The 12,488-nt window shown below is 37.7% G+C and overlaps 1 protein-coding gene across 8 annotated transcripts in view; it reads left to right on the top strand.

Annotated features, from left to right (window-relative positions):
• The window catches only part of dom (domino helicase), a 56,271-nt gene that overhangs the window by 30,883 nt on the left and 12,900 nt on the right, over positions 1-12,488 (top strand). For all 8 annotated transcript variants that reach the window (XM_087349052.1, XM_087349050.1, XM_087349048.1 and 5 more), the window contains 11 exons: positions 767-976; positions 1,379-1,818; positions 2,215-2,519; positions 3,067-3,269; positions 4,532-4,701; positions 4,920-5,116; positions 5,513-5,627; positions 6,220-6,339; positions 6,726-6,959; positions 7,519-7,740; positions 10,301-10,336. In XM_087349052.1, the coding sequence (XP_087205178.1) occupies positions 767-976; positions 1,379-1,818; positions 2,215-2,519; positions 3,067-3,269; positions 4,532-4,701; positions 4,920-5,116; positions 5,513-5,627; positions 6,220-6,339; positions 6,726-6,959; positions 7,519-7,740; positions 10,301-10,336 (2,252 nt within the window). The remainder of the gene's footprint in view (positions 1-766; positions 977-1,378; positions 1,819-2,214; positions 2,520-3,066; positions 3,270-4,531; positions 4,702-4,919; positions 5,117-5,512; positions 5,628-6,219; positions 6,340-6,725; positions 6,960-7,518; positions 7,741-10,300; positions 10,337-12,488) is intronic.

Here is a 12,488-nt window from a genome sequence, read left to right as displayed (position 1 = left end):
ACGCGAGTTTAACATGGTATAATGCAAGAGTTTGTTATTTAAAATTTCTGGACTTTTTTTAAGTTACGGAAGTCATTATTCCAGTCAAGTACAATTCATACTATTATATAAATTACACATAATACAAGCAAAGGGTTCACCTAAAGTAATGATAAGTTGCAAATAAATCTACCCATTACATACAGAAGATAAATTATCACTCATTTGTAAACAATAGAAAGGAATGCTTAATGCAGTTTACACCATTACCAGTTTGCTATTATTGTTGCTAATGTGTAACTCTTTCTTCCATGGCATTGTAGTAAATCACACTGGCTTGGCTTCAGTTCTGTTTTTTGATATTTAATCATTTACATGGGAAGGTATTATTTGCACTGCTGTAGTGCTTTCTAAAAGTGATATAACATAAGGTATCCTTTGTTGATGATGTGGGTTGTGATTCTGTGTGGACTTGCAGGTACAAAACAGTGTTTCAAAGAAACATGCTCTCTCCATCTTATGGGCCGAAGTGGGGGTATTACCTGAAGACAGAGAGCCATTATTTTAAACATAATGAATTATAGAATTTGTAATTTTTGAACTGTAGATAGTGGATAGCATTGACGCAAAATGTCCTGAGAATGTAATTGACTGGTTTTGTGCTATAGAACTACATTAAGTGTAGTTGTCATAGGCTTATATTTCATTGATGGGTACCCACAAGGATTATTTCTAATAATCTTAAGGAGGCTGTAGAATAACATTTTTGAGCATGTGTGTGTTTCAGCGATTCCAGTTGCTACGTTAGGTCCAACTCCACAACAGCAGCAGCAGTCACTGACAGGAGTACAAGTGAAGCAAGCAGATGGAGTACAGAGGTTCTCTGTACCAGCTGGATTTGCCCAGCTGGTGCAAACTTCAACAGGGCGCCACATTTTGCTTACGCCATCATCGCAAGTTATACCACCGTTGTCACAGAATCCAGGAACAACTACAGGTAAGTGAAATATGTTATTCAGTGCATAAAGTATGCTTGAAGTGAAGATTATTAAAATAAAGTTGAATTTAGTTCACATACCTATTAAATATGCAGGCCTTTAATTAAAGTGAAGCATGAAACTGAAGTCTGTGATATTCTGTCACTCCTGGTACTAATATTTAAGAAGCAGGGAACCAAAAAAATGCATATAATCAAAATTGATCACTTGAGATGAGAGGACAGCTAGATGCCAAATCTTTCAATGTAATGGTGTAACTGTGAATGGATGCCAAAAGCAGTTGTGGTGTGATGAATATGCCATTCTCCACCATCTGCGTCAGGTCAGTGATTGGTTCCATATTGATCTGTTGAACTGTGTAACTTGTTATGTATCTGCAACAGCTGGTTTTTTTTTTAAAGTAATGACTGCAAGTGGGCACCGTCTAACTGTACTTCCAAAGTCAGTGAGTGGTGTAGCAACAACTACAGTGACGACAGTGAACCGCATGATCCCATCTTGTCAGACTACATCCACGTCAGTGGCTCGTCCAGTAATGAGGGTTCCTCCCCTCAACATGTCGTTGGGTGCTCAGGCAACTTTGGGTACACTGGTAAACACAGTAGTAGCTGGAACTACCACAGTGACGACGACGACGACGACGACTTCCACCAAGACCTGCACTTCTCTCACCCAGCCAGTTCTGGCTGCTCTAGTCCAACAATCTCAGAGGAACAACACCATGCACTCTGCTTTGGCATCAGTATCAAGTAGCATAGTGACACGAAATGAGACAAAGATGGCAGAACAGCGGAAGCAGAAGCTGGAAGCACAAGTAGTAACTCGATCTGTTTTCTATTCGGTGAGTTATTTGGAACGAATTCAGAACTATTGGATTGTGGTTGTACAGCATTTATTATATAGATATTGTCTACAGACCTGTTGAGTCTTAAGGATGGAAAGTTTAAAGGACGGCAGTAAAATACTCAAACAGTGGTAGTGCATCAGAACTAGTTCATTTACCTGTTAATTTTGTAGTAGGCTTCGTGTCAGTTTATGTTCGTGGGAATGAAGTATTTTCTCAGTATTTTGCTTTATACTTTCTTTTGTGGTTTGCGTGAGGAAGAAACCACGGGTCTTATATTTGGGTGAATATATTGTATTGGTATAAAGTTTAAAACATTTAATTTAAGTGTGTTAACTTCAGTTTCATACTTATTTGCTAACCTTCTTTTCGTCTTCCATGTCCACATGGTAGCCTGAATTAGAAGATAAGAAGAGGGCAAGGAGGAAAGCAAAATTGGAAATGTTGAATCGATTCAATGTGCGCCGCTGTACTGCGTGCCCAATCTATGGACCTGACCTGATAGAGGCTATGAGAATTGTGGACTTGGTAGAGCCATACCAAGGGGACTCGAGAGGGGCCGGATATGTCCATTGTCTGAATGCCCTGAAACAGAGCAGTGAAAAGCCAGACAGATACTGGACTCAAACAAGACACCTAGCATCTTTGGTTCATACTCCACAGCATTATGTTAACGAACTTGGAGACATATTTTCAAGGTATATTTTGAATTTGAATATTTCTATTTCATTAATTAATGATGAATCGGCTTTGTAAGCATTTGTTATGCGTTACATATTATCTTTATGTCTTTGGAGGCTGAAGATGGCCCAACTGGGTCAAAACCTGTAGCTCATTAAAAAAATCTGATTATGTTATTAAAATTCAACAATTTGTTGTGTGTGATGGAAATTCAGTTATTTATATATATCTCATTTTGTTCGGTCTTTGATAAATATGGTATATGCTATGCATTATTTTTATCTGAAGATATTAACATCTATTACATTGAAACCTGTCCAGAACTAATGAATGTTCAGATCCTTGGAATCTTGTAAGCAGGTTTTATAGTACATTTTGTTTCTTTGTGTGTTTATTGGCAGTTGAGTCATATTATAGAATTGGAGCTTTGTTTTCACAGTACATATTGTGGTTTGTTCTGTTATTTAGGTTTTTGTGACAACCGAGTACCTTATTATATCCTGTGTATGAAAGTGTTGTGTCTTCAGTTTTGTTGCTTACATCAATATTCTGTTCATTATGTAGGTATGTGCTGTGCGTGCCAGCAGTTTCAGCTCCTCAGCCGAGGTTCCACGTGTCGCATCCTCCCCCATCAAAGTTCTGGGAGCTGAAGAGAAGTCAGGCCATGCTGCAGCAGGAACTGTCATCACGTTGTGCTTTACTGCATCCTATTGCAAGTGCAATGGTTACACAGTTTCCGGATCCTAGGCTCATTCAGTATGATTGTGGTGAGTTGTGAATTGAGGGTGGGAGCGGTTAATGCAATACATAACTGTATGCTGTAGATGGAAGAGAGATTGCCAAATTTCAAAACCCTTCTACGTGGAATATGTATGTGTGGGACAGAAAAAGCCAGGCAGCTGTTGAAAGTCTGAAAGATCACAGTCTGTATTAAGCATTGAGCCAGAGGGGATGTAATTTTGAAAGATAACCTGTAGTCTTGCTGACCGTGTTCTTTGACACAAAAGCGAACGCTGAGTGTATGGTTTGTATTATCAGAACCAATAGATTTTGTCACAATTGAGAAAGTTTGAACGAGATGGAATTTGATATGAGGGATTATTGTGTAATTTTAAACACTTACACTTTCCTTCAAGGATTTAACTTGGTTGATGTTGATTTGGTATAGAATTTTTCCAGCAAGGAATACAAACTTTTGTTTTCCAATTGACTCAAGACATACAGGATGTACAATTTAAAATGCAGTATAACAACAATCATGTATTACAGTTATTATTATTAAGTGTTCTGTCTTATGACAGGTCCATTGCTCTGCCCAAAAGAGCTCTCCAGTTGTCCCTATTCTCGGCTTCTCGATTTAATTCCTGGAACGTCATCTTCTTTCCTTGTTTAAGGTCGTCGGTTAGCTGTATCAATCTTCTTCCTAGTCCTCTCTTTCCTTCAACCTGGCCTTCGATGATATCACTCATTAATCCATTCCTTCTCATAATATGTCCCAGCCAGTTAGCTTTCCTTCGTGTAATCGCCTGCAGAATGCTTCTTTGCTCGTTGACTCTCCTCAATACTTCTTCGTTGGTCACTTGATCCGTCCACCTGATCTTCTCTATTCTTCTCCAACACCACATTTCGAAACTCTCCAGGTATTTCTGTTCCTTCTTCCTGAGTGTCCAAGTCTCTGCTCCATACAGCCCGACACTCCATACGTAACACTTTACAGTACAAAAGTAAAATCAGAAGCATGTCCACTGCTTTGCAATAGACTCTCCTAACTTCCCCTGAGACACAAGTAGTAGAAGTAAGTATTTTATAAGCAAAAGTGGTGGAAAGAAAAATTTACATTGCCTTCAGATTCTCCCTCTCCAATATGGGTATTTTTATTCTCTGTTTTCCTGGGTAATACTGTTTTTTTGTTACTTCGCCCAACAAAGTCTTACTCTCTCTATATATATTTAATGCCTTGTATGCAATAGGATTTAAGATTATGTATTTCGTCATTAAAACCAGTGCCATTTTTATGTTACATTCATAGGTAAACTGCAGGTGCTAGACCGATTACTTCGGCAGTTGAAGGTAGATCACCATCGTGTTCTGATCTTTACGCAGATGACTAGAATGTTGGATGTTCTAGAAGCATTTCTCAATTTTCATGGCCACATTTACTTGCGTTTGGATGGAACAACTCGTATTGATCAGAGACAGGTTTGTGAGCATGATGATAAGTTAATTTTCTGTTGTTTTGAACGCAAAGTTATAAGTTATATTTATTTATCTTGTCCATTGCTGTACTGAAACTTGACGTGTGTTGGAGGTGAGTAATATCTGGCAAGTCAGAATAAAGTGTGAGCTTTGGTTGTGGTACTACTGGTTAGAAGGCCTCTAGAAGGATTGGCTAATTGGTATTGCTCATTTGTCTCCAGATGCTGATGGAACGATTTAATGCTGACCGCCGAATTTTTTGCTTCATCCTTTCGACACGTTCCGGTGGTATTGGTGTGAACCTCACTGGTGCGGACACTGTGATATTTTATGACAGTGATTGGAACCCCACAATGGATGCTCAGGCTCAAGACCGTTGTCATAGAATTGGTCAGACGAGGGATGTTCACATATATCGGTGAGTTTGCTAAACCAGTCGATGTGTGTTACACTTGAGTTGCGGTGAACTGTTGCGTCGTCATACTTCTGCATTTGTCCACATGAGCATTGGTTTAGGATTTGAAATGTAGAAAGTACACAGATCATAAGCAGACAAAATTGGGTTTTTGGTATGGAGGTTTTTTGTATGCTGTATTCTGTCATAGGACAAGTTTTCAAGATGACATGATTACTTTGTGGGCCAAAGTAATCATGCTGAGGTACCAAATTAAAATTGTCAATCTTCATGAAAATTCTGTGTGCAGAGGGTAAGCAGCTATGTAATTTGCATAAATATTTTGTATCACAAATGTGTAGGAGTGAGGATATTTATTACGTTAAGGTATGTTTTTGCATGCTTTGCATATGTTCATAGATTGGTTAGCGAGATGACTGTTGAAGAGAATATTCTGAAGAAAGCAAATCAGAAGAGGCTTCTTGGTGATCTGGCAATTGAAGGAGGTAACTTCACGACAGCGTACTTCAAAAGTGTAAGTGCTGGGTTTTACTTTCAGGTTACAAGTATTGATTAATACTCGTATATTAATGAATTCCATGTGTTTGACGTTTAAGACACTTTACTAATTGATAAGAGTTGCAAATTTTGATCAGTGACAAGTGGTAGATATAGCATGAAACATTTTGATGCACAGCTGTCAATCCAAGTGACACTTTTAAGAGCTTAGAATCTTGGTTTACAGCCAGGGCTGGACTCCCTCCCATTCATTTACCAAGTGGTAGTTTATATATATACTACAGCACTGGGGGTTTTATCTAATAAAAGTTCACAGACAGCAGATTCAGAGTGAAGAAACTGGTAAAGTTTTCTTGATTCGTGACAAAAATGGTTGTGCCATTTGAGGTTATGTGAGGGAATAAGCGAATACTTCCTATAAAACCATAGACTTTCAGAAACCTCTCCCTCCAATTTTGTGTTGTGAAGGAAAAATTACAGAAATTTAATATTTGCTGATTATATTAGGACTGTGAATAATAAATGTGCATCTGAAATGAAATTCTTAATATCTATTTATTAGTTTTATCTCGCTATGTGGTTATCAGTTAATTGTGTTTTATTTCCAGTCAACTATTCAAGATCTTTTCAACATCGACATTGCTGAAAATGATGCTTCAAGAAGAATGGCAGAGGTTCTGGACAGAGATAATGAAAGAGAAAGAAAGCGACAGAAGGATGATGCTCAAGTATGTTTTCCCTTTTCTTGTTTCTCTGTTATGCATCTTCGGCTTGTACCTCTAAAACGTTGGTAAACTTCTACCAGTCTATGTGGCACTACAACCTAAAGGACAGTCATCTTTTTTGTACCCACTGCCATGACAGCCTCAGATTCTACTTAAATGTATATCACTTCATGTGAAATGACCTATGCAGTTGACAGGGTGTCATTAATAAGTCTAGAATCAGTCCTGACCATTTCATCTTATGAATGACTTTAAACACCAGACAGTATTTATTTTTGTAAGCACCACCCAAAAAATTCATGTTAAGTCATAGGGTTATCGGGGCCCAAACTTTGGGTTGACAAATGTATATCTCCTGATCAGTGTGTTGCAACATTGTGTTACTGCAGATGCCACTGTCACCAAATGAAGACAAGGTAGCACTAGGTGCTCTGGAGTCAGCATTGGCTGCAGCAGAAGATGAATCAGACGTCCAAGCTGCAAGGACTGCCAAAGCAGAGGCAGCTGCTGATTTGGCAGAATTTGATGAGACAATTCCACTTGAAGATGCTGAAACTGGTGGTGCAGCTGGTGAACAAGAAATGAGCAAAGCAGAGTTGGAAGTCCACAATCTTATTCAGCAGGTATGCACTGGGAAAAAACATGTCAGTACTTAAAACCATAATTTAAAAAAATCAATGATTTGGACAAGTATTAGATTCTAAAGAAAAATTTTGCTCTGTAAAGCTATTTATGAAATTTGTATGTATCCCAATTTTTAACCTACTTTCATTTCTTAATGGTGAAGAATGGCTAATGAGGGGTGTGTGCATGCATGTATGTGCGCGTGTGATTGATTGCCCCTCCTCCCAACTTTCCAATCAGTTGACATTTTAACCACTACTATATGGGAATTTATATTCTTCATATAGTGTTACACCGTGATTAATATGACATTTAATAATTTCAAGTCATAGAAAGTCAAAATAAGTTTTGTTCATTGCATTTTAAGCTAGAAACTCCAAACAAAAACTAGATTATTAAGTGATTCCATTTGTCTGTATACCGTTTACATTCTACAAATATTTTTATTATTTTTGCGCATTTCAATTGATATTCATATTAGAGCTAGTAATTCATGTTCCTTCCTCAGAGTTGTGTTGTTTTTGGAATACCACTTCCATTAGTTTTGTTTTATTACAGCTGACTCCAGTGGAACGTTACGCCATGAAGTTTGTAGAAGACACAGAGGCGGCGTGGTCTGCAGAACAGTTGGCTGCAGCAGAAGCAGAAATTGAACAGCAGAAGCGTGAATGGGAGCTGGGACGTCTCCAAGTTCTCAAAGAAGAGACAGATCGTCATGCAAGAGTTTCAGATGATGATGAGCAGCTTCTAACATTCTCTCATGAGGATGCACACAATCAGGTTAATAATTCGACTGGTCCTAGCAATTCTGATGACAGTAAGAGATTTGTGATAGGTGGTAGTCGGCGGTTGAGGGGAAGTGGTAGGGGTCGAGGTCGGGGTGGGGGTGGGACCAGAACCTACAGTGGGGCTAATAATTATTCTGCAAGTGATGGTGATACTTCCTCTTGCAATGATGTAAATGCTACATCTTCAGTTGATGAAGAGGATGAAGAAAGTGATGAGAAGGATAGTAGCTCAGGTGATGATGAGAGTTACGTTGTTGGTTCTAGGAGTAATCGTAGTAGTGCTAGCAGAAAATCCACCATCCCTAACAACCATCGCTTTACGAGTCCAAACAGTCCTAGGACACGATCGAGGGGCACAGTAAGCATTGATTTGTGGACGCTAGATGTAAGCCCCATTCTGCCTGGGGTGAGACCCATAGGTGCAAGTACACGTAGACGTGGCAGAAGAGGTAAGATGCGAAGAGGAAGTGGGCGTGGACTTCGGAACTTCACAAGATCTCCTGAAATGCAGTCTTTATCACCAAGGCGATTATCCAATAGTAGCAGCCATAGTGTTTCTCACAATTCTCCACCTTCTATCCCATACTCCAATCCGAATCTCGTTATACGGACTAGGCGGGCATCGGTAACTCCTCTTCGACATTCTGATGGCAGTGAAATTGATATGTCAGAATCTCTTTCTCCCAAGAAAGGAGGCAGAGTGAGTAGGCTGACTCGTAGATCTGAAAGTAGTGTTGAAGGTAATGGACCAATTTCCTGAGTTTGGCTTAATAAACCATCTCATCATTGATGGTTATAATTCATACATGTAACCCAGTTCAAAGCACTGCAAGTTGTTAATAATGTAAAACAGTTCTTTATACTGTACAGGGATGTGGTAATTCTTCCCATCAAAGGACAGTCTTTTCTTTACAGTTTGTCAGTAAAGTTGTACATATTTTAAGTTAAACCAGGGCCATTTCTGGGCTTGGAATTTTTTTACTCTGTTGTAGTTTTAAATCTAAGTAAAAAAAAACTGTAAATAGTTCGAATGAATTTAACCAAATTAATAGCTTATTTTGACATTGTGAGCAATTGGACTGCAGACTGCCATGGTCACTACATTGTAATTAGTATAATTTATGTTTGAGTGTGTGCGTGATAGAACTGAGAGAAAGGAGAAACCGAGTGTTAATGTTGCTTTACCATGTGGTCACAATCTGCATGGTCCTGTTGTAAACTAGAATGTGACATGTTGTCACGAATGTTTCAAGTCAAGAAACCATTTTGTTCTGTCAATTTAGACGTATACAAAGGAAATAAAGTTAATTTCTTTCCTTGCCATGACCTGTGTTTTACTTATCTCGTGGTGCGTTTCCAAGTGAATTCAAAGGTTGTGCTGTGTTTTGGTGTCAAACTTTGCTCTTTGTGCTTGTTTATATTTTGCATTGGCTGTCAAAATTAGTTTGGTGTGGCACAGGCTTGTCATTACCTTAAGCCTGCAGTATGGTTCGTCTCAGTTGGCATCCATTACAACCAAATGAACACTGGCACCAAAACCCTGCCTGCCTTTGCCATTCCAAACTTGGAGACGACCCAAGATATAAGCATGCACAGTGAGCAAGGAGCTGAAAGCAACATCTTACCATGGCTGCATCTGACTGTAAGCAAAGACATGATTCCTGTCTGTTTTTAGGAAAAATAATTCATCCTGCTGAGGCCACATTATGTTTATGTAATACAGGTTTAATTGTACTATAAAGTGGGACATATTCATCATGTTCAAATCTTACCAGTATTTCAGAATGGGAAATCATTGAATGTAAGTATGTAAATATGCTATTTAATATACATTTCTAAAGCTGAATTAGGTAAAATTTCTATAATGCTGGACATTTTTTAGAAAATTGGTGATCAATTTCTCAATTTGATACATGATATGATGTAAATAAAAATTCTTAGTTAAATGTAAGGTGCAGCCTTGTATATTCAAATCTGTGTATATCCATCAATGATATTTCCATATTTTTATATGGTTAAATATTAATGTGATAATCCATGTGTTGGTAATCTGTCTTTTAGAATACAGAAATTCTCAAAATTATGTAAAATCTAGTTGACAAATGTAATTATCCAGGTCAGCCCACTTTTCTTGTGTTACACATCTTAAAAATATATTGCAGCACAGGGATTGTTAAAAGCCAACCCCAGAACTTATGAAGAGGATTTTATTATATTTTGTGATTGCTAATGGTGAATACATAAATGTTCCCAGTACTTCTTTCAGCATACAATGATATTCCATTAGGAAAACTTACTTGGGTCACTTATGAATATATTGACTTGAGTTTTTGACATACTACTTGTGCATTTAAATGTAGCTAATTTGTGCCCTCCCCGCTCATAACTTGCTTACAGCTTAATGCAACCTGTATAAGTCTAAAAGAATTTGATTGATTTCCTTCAAAGAGAACAGAAATGCTCTCAAATTAAAAAAAGGAAGTAGGAGCAAAACTGAAATTCCGCTCAATTTCTAAATGTTGAATTGTTCATTTGTGTTCTCTCATTTGTAGGTTTGGGTGTCTCAGAATGCTAGGGAGCAGATGCCAGTAAGTATACTGTAGTCTTAATGGCATAATTTTCCCATTGATTGGTTCTTAAGTGTCCCCCTCCCCCAAATATAGATTTGCAGCAATGATTAACTCCATGCTCATGGAATCATTGTATAACTAAAATGGAATGCATAAAACAATTGAATGGGGCCCCCGCTCCTGCCAAGTTCTGCACGTATCTCGGTACTGTTTCCCCGAATAAACTCCCTTCCAATTTTGTGAAGGCAAAAATAAGGTGGAGGCTTATTGATGTTGACCCTTAAAGTACGGTGATTATATTCATTTGTATTATTTTTGGATTGGTTTCTGTCTTCACAAAGGTGTGCTGTCCTTTCTGGTGTATATAGTTCACGTTTGATTTGCAGTGCCTAGTGATATGAACCAACTTATATAATTGGTGCCACAGAGCAGGGACGCTTTCTGTCTGTAGCAGGTGGAGGTTTTTGACCTGTATTATGTATACATTTTTGCTCAGACTGTGGACTGTGTTCAAAGAAACTATTCCCATGACAATACTAGAGAACTGTCATGAAATGAGATTTCAGGTTCTCACGGTGAGTATGAAGATGACTGTCTTCTAGGATATTGCACCATGTAGTCTGGCATAAATTTATTTATGAAAAAGAGGTGCTTACTGCTTCCATCATCAGGCCAATGCCTCGGTCATTACACTTATGATGGAGGCTGTAAGCACCTCTGAAATGTCTATACAATTGTACTAGACAACACAGCGCAACATCCCAGAAGACTGTCATCTTTAATTTTATAAAACTTTGAACCAAATTATTTGCACTTTTCTCTTAGTAATTCAACATCTGTACCTTTGTGTGTAGACCAGAGCAAAAGTAATTCCAGTTAGTTGAGATATTGTGTTTCACATAATTGTTAAAAGATTATTTATGAGAACAGTGAAATACGTTTGGATGTACTGTAAAAGGAAGACATGGAAGTACCCTGTATTGGATAAAATTTTGACATATAAAACAGGTTAGATTCTACATGTTGACGGAGTGCAAAGAGACAGACTTCTCACACTACTAATTACAAACCATAAGGATTAATAAAACAGGTTGACCTTTTAAGAGACTTGGATGAATGTGTATGGTACCTGACATTTTACCATCACTGAAACATCTCATTGAGATTTTATTATTCAACCAGTTTACATTTTTATTTTATGGCTTTGAATCAGGTGTAGAAGTTTTCTAAATTTAAATGTGGACTTTATATGAGGAATTGCGAGTGTTGTGTGGGCAAGCGTTTGCGCGTTTTCCTTCAGGAACTGAAGAAAACAGGACAAAATTCACTCCAGTCTGGCACATACCAGGTTTCATTTATCTTTTCTTTTACCCAAGGGGTATGGATTTTATTTAATTTCTTCTAATACTTGAAAGTAAAGTACCAGGAATCTATTTTGCTTCATTATTCCTTAGATTCTCCTTGTAAGTCTCCTTGTTGTGTCTTTTATCCCATCCCCCCTCCCATATGTATACACTAGAAGTTCAGGTCCGTAATTTAATTGACAGTAAACTTTACTTCATCCCAATAAAAATATTTTTGCATCATTTATGTGTTTTCAGACTGAACCTCATGCATTGTAATACAGCCTCTAATTATTGTTATGTATGTAAGGCAATTTTAAAAGGATGTCAGTGCATTATTTTAACTTGTAATTTAACATTCCTTATATACAGAATGATAAATTTCAGTGGGTCAAGATACTAGATTGTTTTCGTATACCTTGAAAGTCAGTGATATTGAATATGTTGCTGCAGATGACCAGTATACTCTCTTTCTCATGAAATCACCCCTTGGTTCATGCATTCAAATCCAAAGCTTTGTAGCCTTAATTGTGTTTAAACTGAAGATGTTAATTTGTGTAGCTGTGATAGAAACTTAACCACAAAATTGGAATTATGTTGGTTGTTGTATGTTGCATCATGTATTTGGAGCTATTTTTGCTTGATAAACACATACCTATAATGTCATTTACTTTTGTAGGATTTGAGACTTTCGCAGCGAGTACAATCAATAAAATCTTCTCGGGCAATCAGCCACGTCAACTGGTTTCTGTAGTAAACGTACTATGGTAACCAGTTGACCCGGCTGATTACCTGAGAAGATTTTATTCATTTTCTTTTTCTCTGAA

The sequence above is a fragment of the Zootermopsis nevadensis genome, unplaced genomic scaffold, assembly GCF_977971745.1.
Source record: "Zootermopsis nevadensis isolate Lab colony 2312 unplaced genomic scaffold, Znev_1.0 Znev_ptg000015l, whole genome shotgun sequence".
NCBI lineage: Eukaryota > Metazoa > Arthropoda > Insecta > Blattodea > Termopsidae > Zootermopsis > Zootermopsis nevadensis.
The sequence above is the reverse complement of the archived record's forward strand: the minus strand, read 5'-3'. Positions and strand labels throughout refer to the sequence as shown.